Source organism: Leptosomus discolor, chromosome 2 (genome assembly GCF_034619465.1).
Source record: "Leptosomus discolor isolate bLepDis1 chromosome 2, bLepDis1.hap2, whole genome shotgun sequence".
In the NCBI taxonomy this organism is placed as follows: Eukaryota; Metazoa; Chordata; class Aves; order Leptosomiformes; family Leptosomidae; genus Leptosomus; species Leptosomus discolor.
The window spans coordinates 10,657,023-10,669,120 of NC_141392.1; the positions used below are offsets into that span (position 1 = coordinate 10,657,023).

Genomic DNA, 12,098 nt, shown 5'->3' on the forward strand with positions numbered 1-12,098 from the left:
TCTCAGCATGATCACAGTCAAATTTGAGACCTAAGCTTTGAACAGTATTGGGTTGACTGTGGTTGAATTCCTGGCCCAAAAAAATAATAAGATGAATAAGCACCACAGGGACCATTTTAAAAGACCAGAAAACTTAAGTAATATCTGCAGTTGTGACAGGCTGAGGCTTTCAAGTGTGCAGTGTATACCATAACTGCTGAATCAAGTTATCTTTCTTTTTCTCTACTGAAGAAGGATCTGGAATGTGTCGAGCTTTGCCTAGGGGAGGAGGAACAACAAGTCAAGAACTTATGGGTGAGACTTAAGGGACAAGCTAAAATGGGTGACACTATTGTGGGTGTTTACTACAGGCCACCTGACCAGGAGGAGGAAGCTGATGAGGCCTTCTACAGCCAGCTGAAAGTAGCTTCACAATCACAGACCCTGGTTCTCATGGGGGACTTCAACTACCCTGATAATTTCTGGAAAAGCACCAAAGCCAAGCACCCACAGTCCAAGAGGTTCCTGCAGAGCATTGATGATAACTTTTTGACACAGGTGGTGGAGGAACCAATGAGGAGAGGGGCGCTGCTCGACTTCGTACTGACAAACAAAGAAGGACTGGTCGGAGATGTGAAGGTTGGGGGCACCCTTGGCTGTAGTGTTCACGAGATGGTGGAGTTCAGGGTCCTGTGTGGAAGAAGCAGGGCAATCAGTAGGATTGCAACCCTGGATTTAGAGAGCCAACTTCAGCCTCCTCAAAAACCTACTTGGAGGAATCCCATGGGCTAGGGTTCTAGAAGGCAGAGGGGCCCAAGAGAGCTGGTTGCTATTCAAGCAGCACTTCCTCCAAGCTCAAGATTGTTGCATTCCTATGAGGAAGTTGAGCAAAGGAGGCAGGAGGCCTGCTTGGATGAGCAAGGAGCTCTGGAAAAACTCCAAGGGAAGAAAGATATTTATGACAGGTGGAAAAAGTGGCTAGTCACTTGGGAAGAATGTGGAAATGCTGTCAGAGAATGCAGGGATGCAACGAGGAAAGGGAAGACCCATTTGGAATTCAATCTAGCCAAAGATGTCAAAGGCAACAAGAAGGACTTATTCAAATATATTGGTAGTAAAAGAAAGACCAGGGAAACTGTGGGCCTGTTGCTGAATGACGTGGGTACCCTGGTGATGGAGGATATGGAGAAGGCGGAGTTGTTGAATGCCACCTTTGCCTCAGTCTTTACTACTAAAGCTGGCCCTCAGGAATCCCTGACCCTGGCAGTAGGGGAAGAAGTCAGAAGAAAGGACTACCTCTTGGTCAAGGAGGATTGGGTCAGGGATCTTTTAGGTAAACTAGACACCCACAAATCCATGATGGGATGCACCCATGAGTGTTGAGGGAGCTGGTGGATGCCATTGCAAAGCTGCTCTCCATCGTCTTTGAAAGGTCGTGGAGGACAGGAGAGGTGCCTGAGGACTGCAGGATAGCCAATGTAACTCCAGTCTGCAAGAAGGAGGACCCGGGACACTACCAGCCAGTCAGCCTCACCTCCATCCCTGGGAAGGTGATGGAACAGCTCATTCTGGCTGTTATCTCCAAGCACATGGAGGAAAAGAAGATTATCAGGAGTAGTCAGCATGGATTCACTAAGGGGCAATCATGCTTGACCAATTGGATAGCCTTGTATGATAAAATGACTGGCTGGGTGGATGAGGGGAGAGCAGTGGATGTCTGCCTTGACCTTAGTAAGGCCTTTGACGCCGTCTCCCATCACATCCTCATAGGTAAGTGTAGGAAGTGTGGGTTAGATGAGTGGACAGTGAGGTGGATTGAGAACTGGCTGAAGGACAGAGCTCAGAGGGTTGTGATCAGTGGTGCTGAGTCCAGCTGGAGGCCTGTGACTAGTGGTGTTCCCCAGGGGTCAGTACTAGGGCCTGTTTTACTCAATATATTCATCAGTGACCTAGATGAAGGGACAGAGTGTAACCTCAGCAAATTTGCTGATGATACGAAGCTGGGAGGAGTGGCTGGTATACCAGAAGGCTGTGCTGCCTTTCAGTGAGATCTGGACAGGCTGGAGAGCTGGGCAGAGAGGAACCAGATAAGGTTTAACAGGGACAAGTGTAGGGTCCTGCACCTGGGGAGGAATAACCCCATGCACCAGTACAGGCTGGGGGTCAACCTGCTGCAGAGCAGCTCTGCAGAGAGGGACCTAGGAGTTTTGATGGATAACAGAATGACCATGAGCCAGCATTGTACCCTCGTGGCCAAGAAGGGTGCATTAGAAGAGTGTGGCCAGCAAGCTGAGGAAGGTCATCCTCCCACTCTACTCTGCCCTGGTAAGGCCACACCTGGAATACTGTGTCCAGTTCTGGGCCCCCCAATTCAAGAAGGACAAGGAGCTGCTGGAGAGAGTCCAGCAGAGGGCTGTAAAGATGATTAGGGGGCTGGAGCATCTCTCCTACGAGGAGAGGCTGAGACACCTGGGGCTCTTTAGCATGGAGAAAAGAAGACTGAGAGGGGACCTTATCAACACTTATAAATATCTAAAGGGCAGGTGTCAAGAGGATGGGGCCAGGCTCTTCTCAGTGGTGCCTAGCAACAGATCAAGGGGCAATGGGCATAAGCTGGAGCACAGGAAGTTCCGCTTGAACGTGAGGAGGAACTTTTTCACTCTGAGGGTGGCAGAGCACTGGAACAGGCTGCCCATGGAGGTTGTGGAGACTCCTTCTCTGGAGATACTCAAAACCCATCTGAATGGGTTCCTGTGTGACCTGCTCTAGGCTAACGTGCTTTGGCGGGGGAGTTGGACCAGATGATCTCCAGAGGTCCCTTCCAACTCCTACCATTCTGTGATTCTGTGAAGTTAGGACTCCAGAGTTTCCTGTCTTGTGAGTGCCAAGAATCAAAGAAAGAATGTATGCTTGTAATTCATTTTCATCAATTCACATTTGCAACCCATTTGAAATTTATTCTTGGAATTGAATAAAGAACTTTTTGAGAAATAACTAAAGGTTTAGAATTCAGAATTTGTCAGTTGGGGGATGGAAGTCAGGGAATTTTGTTGAGGTCCTTCTTTAGTAGTAAGAATACATTTGCTAATAGTGCATGTTTATTAACAAGGAACCGGATTGCTACTTGAAACTTCTGCCAGTCTTCTTGGAAATGTTCTGTTGAGAAAAACTAGTTAAAATGTCAATATGAAGGATATTATTGTAGGCTCACAATTTCTTCTGTAGGTATTGTGTCTTCTATAATTTGAGATTCTGTAATGCATTTGGGATTTATATGTCAGATGAAGTTAACTTGCTGTTAACTTTTATCTTGATGAGGATTTGTGCTATTCAGGTTTTAGGACTGATCTTGCGCCGATGTCAGCTGTTGCTGGAAATGATAGAGACATTTGGAATCTGGAAGAATCAGCTTCACAAAATCATCATGTCTTCTCGAAAGGGTGCTGCCAGATTCTCAAATGAGTCAAGCCATATTTGAAAAATCTGTGGATCCAATTTACATTTTTTTCTGAGAGAATCATAAAGAGATGTACTGATAATTCAAAATTCTCTTCTTGGCTACCAAGCAAATTGCCATGCCATTGGCTACGTTCTGTCCAGTTTCTTATTTTCAGTAGCACAACTCTATGTGCCAGTGTCTGAAAGCGAGAAAAGAAAGTAGGAACAACTATGGTATGATTAGCATAGCAGTGTAAAGAATTTTTTTTTTTTTTTAAGGCCAATAATGTGGGGTTAAAAATTATAAAAATGAATATTAGAAGCTCCCGTCAAAGATGTGATGTGGTGAGAATGCATGAGAGATCTGAATTTTTTGGAAGCTTGCAGGGTGGAAATTAAAGTGTCACTTGCTGAGCTTTATGATGGCTTTCTTTCCCACCCAAGACAAAGGGTCTATTGCAATTCTATATCCCTGGTTCAATTAAACTCCTTGTAAGCTAATTTATTCTAGACAGTGCATTTTTCTGTTTGCATGTGTTCTGTTATTTTGCTACTCATAAATTCTCAGTCTAGAGAATAACCCTTACAAAGGATGAATAAGAATTTCCTGCATTTTTTTATCTTCAAAGTTCCAGTAGTGTTTTCCATCTTTGGAAAGTATAAGATCCAAGGTTTAATGTTCTCCAGGATGCTGACAAATTATGTTACAGGTCTAGTCTTAGCAATTGAAGTAAATACGGACCCTAAAGGCTGCTTTTCATTTTCTGCTATTATTTCTTCTGAATTATGAAGCAACGGAAACACAAAATTAAGAATTATTTTAATTCCAGACCACTTTAGTCTTTGTTACCTCTAACATGTGCTAATTGAGTATATATTAAGGATGCACATTTCTTATTGGGTGATTGAATGGAACTTCTGTTATTGTCAGTAAATCGCTTTCCTAATTTTCTATGCATTAGTCTAAAAATAGACTTCAAAGTAACATCATTTCATAAAAATACATAGAACTTTTTGTCTGTTTTATAGGGTTGTGACTCTCAAATGAGCATGTCAGAAGTGTCGTGCAGTGAAAGTACCTCCTCTTGTCAGTCTCTGGTACATGGCTCAGCTCCAGAAATCCTCGTTGGCCTCCTTTATAACGCTACAACTGGAAGATTATCAGCAGAAGTGATAAAAGGCAGCCACTTCAAAAACTTGGCAGCAAACAGACCACCCAGTGAGTGAAAATCTTTTTTCATCCTAATGCTTCTGTACTAGTGGGGCTCTCGGTAGCAAGGACTTCAATCCTATCATTTAGTCTTACCCAATCAAAATCAAATAGAGTGATCATCAACTAATCTGTTTCATGTTTTATATTTCTAGTCAGTTGGGAAATAGCAAAAATCTAAAATTCAAAATATTAATTGTAAGTTGACAAGACTGTTTTAATTTTTCATGATGACTGACTAATAAATTACCTTTATCATAATGATTAATTGCTAAATTACTAATGCCTCACATCACAGGCCAAGAATAAAAAGTTAGTGTTTAAAGAGAAAGTACATGCCAGCTAATATTAATATAAACATTCTGAACAGTTACTGCTGTTCCTAGAGGGGTTGATACTGCAGTCCTTAATTACTTATGTGCCTGTGTATATGTGGTAGTAATAGATGTAACTTGGGAATGTCTGTCAGTGAAGACAACAGAGGAACAAATTGAGACCTTTGGCATATTTACTGTGCAGAAGGAATGTTCACCATTGGAAAGGACTTGAACTGTGTGTTCAAGCATTTGTTCAAAAATACATTTGTCTGAAATATCTGTGAACTTTATATACTTCTGAATTGAAGCCAGATGGAATGTCATGCACACAGAATGATTTTACTGTCTCAAATTCTTTTATATAGTTTAAGAAAGTTCAGTAATGAACTTTTTTAAATTTTCTTTTTTTTTTTTTAGATGATAAGCCTGATTTGCATAAATTGTAGCCAGATATACCTACCTGTTCCTCTTGATTTTTTTTTTTTTCTGGAGGCTCAGGTTTGAGCTCTTCTTTCTGTTTCATAATCCCCAGATTTGTATGGCACTAGCAGATTATCTGGCACTACTAGATTATGTAGCAGGCTGCCAACATTTTATAAGTAGTTTGCGCATCTCACTTTGTCTTCAGAGTGTAGGAAGTAAGGCAAATAACTTGAGACCAATGCTCTCCTCTTTCTTGACCCATGTTTTATTCTGTTTGTTAGTTACATTTGACTCAGCCTTACTCTGCTTTGCTGTCTCTGTACTTTTCACACTGATGGAGCCAGACTTTGTTAACATGGCCAGAGAAGGAAGGCAAAAGAAGAATCTCTGATACTTCTATATAATTGGGTAGCTGCCCCAGAGTCACCTATTTGGAGACAAAGCATAGAAATACATGGGGAAAGTCAAGAAGGCCCAAGGGCGTTGGGGTCGGGGAAGGAATGAGCAGAAGAGAAGACTGGGAGAGAAAGGGACCATGTATTCCCATAAACCAAAACCAATAGGTGGCTTATGCTTATCTTTCTGGAATCTCTAGAGAAAGCCATGTTTTTCTTAATATTTAGAATATGCAAGTTGGTTGGGGGTTCAGTATTTATTTTGAGACAGATACGTTTATTCCCTGGTATGTTAATTCCCAAAATGTGCTCTGTGAGCCCATGCTGTCTAGCTAAGAGTTTGTGTCACTAGGGACAAAAATCTGTTTCAGATTACAAGAAAGCAGCATAGAACATGGCACATAACCCTGTAATACTGACTAACCTTTTTGGATGGAAGATCTTGTGTATTACCTTTTGTCATCCCCTGTGAAGGATAGGGGGAAGTTTTGATATTCATAATAATAGTCTAGTTCTGTTTAGGCAAATGCAGGTTTGGAGTTCTGTTGTTTCTAGAAAGCTGGAAACTAATGCACTTTCTGGGTCTGGTAAGACCATGCACAGAATGCTGTGGAATCCAAATTTCTCCTGTGGGCTGTTTTGTGCCATCCCCTACCTCCCCCCACCCGCAGCAGTGGTAGCACCTTCTGGATCCGGGTGCGTACCACTGCCACTTCCTAACTCCCTGTCAAGTATATTGTGGACACATTCCAGCCTCTCTCTGTGCCATCGTTTCCACAAAATGAAAACTAAGGCCCATAGGGATGATGATGAAATGCTCTGATCAGATTTGCTGCTTGGACCATCAGTGGTGCAAAATCCTGAGAAGTGCTGCAAAATTCATGCGCAGGTCAGTTTTCATTCAGGTCTTGAGAAACTATGATAGAAATGGAAGCCATTATTCTTTCCAACATATGATCCTTTCTGAAGTCTAGGGGTTGTGAACCTGTGCAATTTTTGTGAAATGCTTCTGCAGCAGATATGGATTGAGTCCTACCTTTCTGCTTCTTGATAGTATATTCTCCTCTGCTGCATGTTTTATGTTATATAGTAACTCATTTAGCAACTGAATACAGGCAAATAGGCCAAATCCTGCAGGCAGTAACAGTTGATGTTAGTAGGTGTCTTTGCTTCTCAGTGTGACAGATAATATTTTGTCTGAGAAAAAGGTGCTGCTTAGTATTCTTTAAAGTGCTGTTGAAAGGAGGTACGAGCTTTTGCACATTAAATGCATGTGTGTGTAAGCATGCACACACACATTAAATCCATAAATGCATGGATTTTAACAAGTCAGACCTTTACATTTATTTAAATAGAGACCCATAGTTGAATTTCAAATGGTAAGCATCTCTCAGCTATTTTTAGAGATTAGATCAGAGTCATTCTCATGCCCAAGTCCATCACTACCCAAGAACTGAAGTATTACCATCAAATAACTGTAACTATAAAAGCGAAGCGCAAAACCAGCTTAGTTTTCAGTTCAGTGATTTTACATTTTATTGCATTTAATATATGAAGTATAATTACTGTGTGCAGTTTTTCTTAATATGCTGGAGTTTGCATGAAAAAGCATAAGGTTTGATAAAAAGGATACAGAGATTTTTTACCCAGTCTAATCATTTGCATGATTCTTCCTATGTTGAGTGTGCTTTAGAGCCCGGTAGCTATTAGTGGTAAGATAATCCATATGTAAGCGGTGTAATTTTTGTTAAAGATTACACAAAAACGGCACAAAATTTTCATTTCATAAAATTTTACCCAACAATCCTTTTGTTCAATCCTTTTTCTAATCTATGCTGCTAAGGTTTTCTGTTCTTCCACTCCAGTGAGTAGTGTTTCCTCTTAAACTTTAACCTTTGATCCTCTCTCACCCAACTATTGACATCTGGTCATTATTTCTTTTACTGCTTTCCACCCCCTGTTGTCAGATGGACTGTTCTGTTGTCTAAAACACTTGATAGGTGGACAGGTTTATATAATCCGAGGTGAGTTTCTGTAGAAACTAATTGGATGTTGTCTTTTTCATGCAAAAGAAAACTTGCCAGCAGTAAAGCTAGCCACGGCTGTCTACCATATTGGTTTATAAAAGTATATGTTTATTATTTGTGGCACTTTAATGCAAAAGTTGCATTTATCTCTGACTATGGATGATGGGATTCCAGTGTATCTGCAAAGTGAAAATATTCAATGTGTTTCTTTTTATATAAGTTCCAATCGTTTAATAATATTATTCATTAACGTGAATATGACCGGAATAAAGAATGAAACACCAGATTGTTTTATAGATTTTTATATTTCTTAAAATCAGTTAACTTCATGAAATGCACATCCTTCTGCAGGAGCATGGCTTGGTGCTTCTAGTCAAATGAAAGCAGAGCTTTAAAAATGAGGGTTTATACCCAAGTATTAACACCCAGTGTGTGCTAACCACATTTACTTGCATCAGCTTCTTAAATGTACTTCCTAAGAGTGCTGTACAAGCTATGTTTTAAACAACCATCTTGAATTATGCAAAAACTTATTTCTCTTCAAAGGTGTAATAAATGTATTCCTTCATGAATCTGGGAATTATTAGGGGGTTTGTAGCGTGTGGACTTCCACCTTTGAATGTGCTTTGGTACATTTTGGTCTTTAAAATAAATAAAATTGAAAAGCCCAAAGTGAAAAGCCACATCCATGCAGAGATTATTCTTAAGCATTTCATTCTGGCTGTTTTGGTATCATCACTGCATATCAACTTTTTTTTTTTTCTCTTCATTAGTTGCCTTCATTCCACTTTGTCTATTCTTATTTTCTGAAAATTCAGTGGTATGCTTTACAGTGTTGTGGCTAGTTGGAGCTTGCTAAGTGTTAATGCAATTTAAGTTTGTTTAGAACAAATAAGGGGGGTTGATGGGAGGAGGATTATGAGGTATACCTTTAACTTAACCCATTTACGTAGTCCTGAAGCTAGTTAATTTGTTACTGTGTTTGCAATATTTTGCTTACTTATCATCTTCCCATGTGTCTAAATTAAGCTATGTTCAGTCAGCCTGGTATACACCATATCCTTGCATCTTTTAAATATCTCATTCTCAAAAAACTTCTGTTCTAAGATATCTGACATTCCAAAATACAATTTATTTTGTAGATACATATGTTAAGTTAACACTGCTGAACTCGATGGGGCAAGAGATGTCCAAATGCAAAACTTCAATCCGCCGAGGACAGCCAAATCCAGTATACAAAGAAACCTTCGTTTTCCAAGTGGCACTGTTTCAGCTTTCGGATGTGACGCTTATACTGTCTGTATATAATAAGCGCAGCATGAAACGAAAAGAGATGATAGGGTGGATTTCATTAGGTCTCAACAGCTCAGGAGAAGATGAACTCAATCACTGGACTGAAATGAAAGAATCTAAAGGACAGCAAGTATGTAGATGGCATACTTTGCTAGAATCCTAATGGACGGTAAAAAGTGCAGTTGTGGTTTTAAGGGAGTTTGATCTCTCAGGATGGTCATCGCCAGTCACAATCAGCAGCTTTGTTGTGGAAGTGAAAAGTGAAAATTGAGGTCAACATTCCATCATAAAGAATGCACAACATGCAAAATGGCGGGATTTAATATATAATCTTCACTTAGTGTCAGACACTTCCTTGGTGTCAGAGAAGCCTTGCTGTACACAGATACGTTAGCGGTCCCTCCCCCATCCACCTGATGCTGTATTCGTTTGGGTTTGTTTTGTGGTTTTCAATTCAGAAACATTTTATGTAAGGTTCTCCAAATTAATGTAAGCTCCTCCTTGTGTACTTTTTGTATTGCTCTAATACTGTAGCTTCTGACCGGCCTGCATTCAGATTAAAGGTCAATAATTTGCACTTTGAGAAAAAGTTAATGATCTGTAGAGCAAAAGAAAAAAAATCCACTGGGGGAGAACACTTAGTAATACAGCAAATATGAATATACTGTTGTTTTATACTGAGTTTCTTTCCAGGAGCTTAGTACAAGTAAGTTTTTGGTTTTTGATATGCAGCTGGTTTGAAAAATACTAACGTTTGGGCATCGGGTGAACTTTGACATCAAACTAGTGTTTCTTCAATCTGTGACAGGAACGAGCTCTATATATGGCATAAATTGGGGTTTTCCCTCTTGCCTGTACTTCTGCCTAATCCAAAGAGACCAGATCGTTAGTTTGGTCCCTTCCAAATCTCCTTAGACAGGTTGTACTGTATAACTATGTAACTTTCTGTTGAAAGCACTTCCTGTATTCATGTATTCCAATGTAGGAAGCTCATAGAGCACGACTTTACTAAAATATATTTTCATTAAACAAATTGATATGGATTTCTTTAAAATGTCAGGGATTGCAAGTTAGGTTGAAAGATTGCAAATGAAGTGGCAGAAGTTGAACCACTCTGAATGAATGTGAAATACCATGGCTTTGGTTGAAATAGATATTGTTTGAGTCTCTTCTGGGCTGTTTTAGGGATTACCATATGCTGTTTGTTGGAAGCAGAAAGCAGAACCAGGAGTTTTTACCTTTGTTCTAGGAGAAGAGAACATCAGTAAGTTATTTTTCTAGTGATTTGCCAGCAATAGAATAAATGTTCACACCCGAAACAGACGTTTGCTTTGCTTATGTTCAAGTTGGGGAACACAGCTTTCTAACAACACAATTGAGAAGCCACAGTATAACGAGAAGGTTTGCCATCGGATAAACACTCATGGCTTCCACTGAAATTGGAGAAGTATCAGTGCTTGTGAGATTCCTATTTGTCCCAAATACTTTTACTGGAATCATGCTAATTTACTGATTGATTAGTCTAATTCATATTACTGAAATTGTAGATTAATCAGTAAACATATTTTTAAAAAGCTTCCCAATTAAAATATTCTTTTTTTGCCTGTAATTACAAGTTTCATTTACTTTTAATTGTTGCTGTATGGAAAGCAAGCGTTTTTTGGTTTGTTTTTTTCTTTCCTTATAAATTGTGGCGATGTCTTGCTAATATGGGACCTCACTGACTGTTGTAGCACTTGGTGGGTAGAAGAGTGAAGTTGTGAATTTTGTTGAGAGAATTAGTGGTAGTCTAGAGCATTCTCATTAGGATAAATGTTTTTCTCTTGAATTTCTTTATAATACCCTTGAATGATCCTGGCTTTAGGGTATACAGACAGTCAAGCACAGTGAGATTGGAGACAGTGAGTATACTATAATAAAATTTCACGTGGTTCTCAAATTCTCACACTATTTAACAATTTCATTAAGTTCTTTTTAAAGGACATTGTAATTCCACTTCTTGGTTTATTTGATGCCTTTCGAGGGGTTTATTTGCAGACCCAGGCTTTCAGTTTTTATTGATTTAAAGATTTAAAATATTATTACAGGCCTTTTTTTTTTTTATTCCTGGTATTGTGCTGCAGCTTCATTTACAGTAACTTGATTTATTAAATACAAATAATGCAAAAAACTTTCTTTAAACAGGAATGGTCTTGCAGTAATACAAGTTGTCTCTTTCAGTCCTTTTTGTTGCTCAGTTTGTGAAATGTAATATTGAGTGTAGATTTTAATAAAAAATCAATATTAATTTTATATGCATAAGGAAAATGCTCAGATATTCCCAATCCTTTCAGCTTTCCATATAATAGAAACACTGACTTAGAAGCTGTTCAAAAGCAATTTTTCAATGAATGTGGAAGTGTTTTTACTCATTCTGTTTGTGGATATTTGGATGCTCTTTCCTAAAGCTGAAGTTCGTCTCTTGATGTTTGTCTCTTTGTACAGGTTTTGCTTTATAAAACAATGTATAGTATTTAACAGCAAGAACTAAACAAATTAATTCCCGTGGAGAATATACTTAACATCACCATTGAACAAATGAAGAAGTCAGTTTGGAAGGTGCAGCAAATAACCTCTTACAGAACCAAACTGAAGTAAACTGTGGTCATGACTTGGGTTTCTGTTTGTAGGTTGTATTGCTTCAGTTTTCTGATTCCAAAACCATTCAGATTTCTAAGACACTGAAATCTTAATTTAGACACAGCAGAGATTTCTAGTAGTCTGTGTTGGGCATATTAGGGAAGGGGAATCTCTTTCTACATTGTGTGACTTTTCCCAAGGTATCCAGGTCCAGTCTGCTTCTCAGAAGGAGGTTTGGCTTACTTGGATTTATACTGTACAAAGGCTGGGAACTGAATGTATAAAGAATGGAAATGAATGTTTAATTTTGAGGCAGTAGAATACAGGTTTGCCATGCAAAACCAGTCACACCAATAATTGGATTCACCCTGGGTTTCTTATGAATTAGTTATAGTAT

General features: G+C 39.3%; 1 protein-coding gene across 4 annotated transcripts in view; it reads left to right on the top strand.

Annotated features, from left to right (window-relative positions):
• SYT14 (synaptotagmin 14) overlaps positions 1-9,245 on the top strand; it is a 58,246-nt gene extending 49,001 nt beyond the window's left edge. For 2 of the 4 annotated variants that reach the window (XM_086460598.1, XM_086460599.1), the window contains 3 exons: positions 4,447-4,636; positions 7,730-7,786; positions 8,932-9,245. In XM_086460598.1, the coding sequence (XP_086316724.1) occupies positions 4,447-4,636; positions 7,730-7,786; positions 8,932-9,245 (561 nt within the window). The remainder of the gene's footprint in view (positions 1-4,446; positions 4,637-7,729; positions 7,787-8,931) is intronic. The other 2 variants (XM_086460597.1, XM_086460596.1) reach the window with 1 other exon arrangement.
• The last annotated feature ends 2,853 nt before the right edge of the window (positions 9,246-12,098 follow it).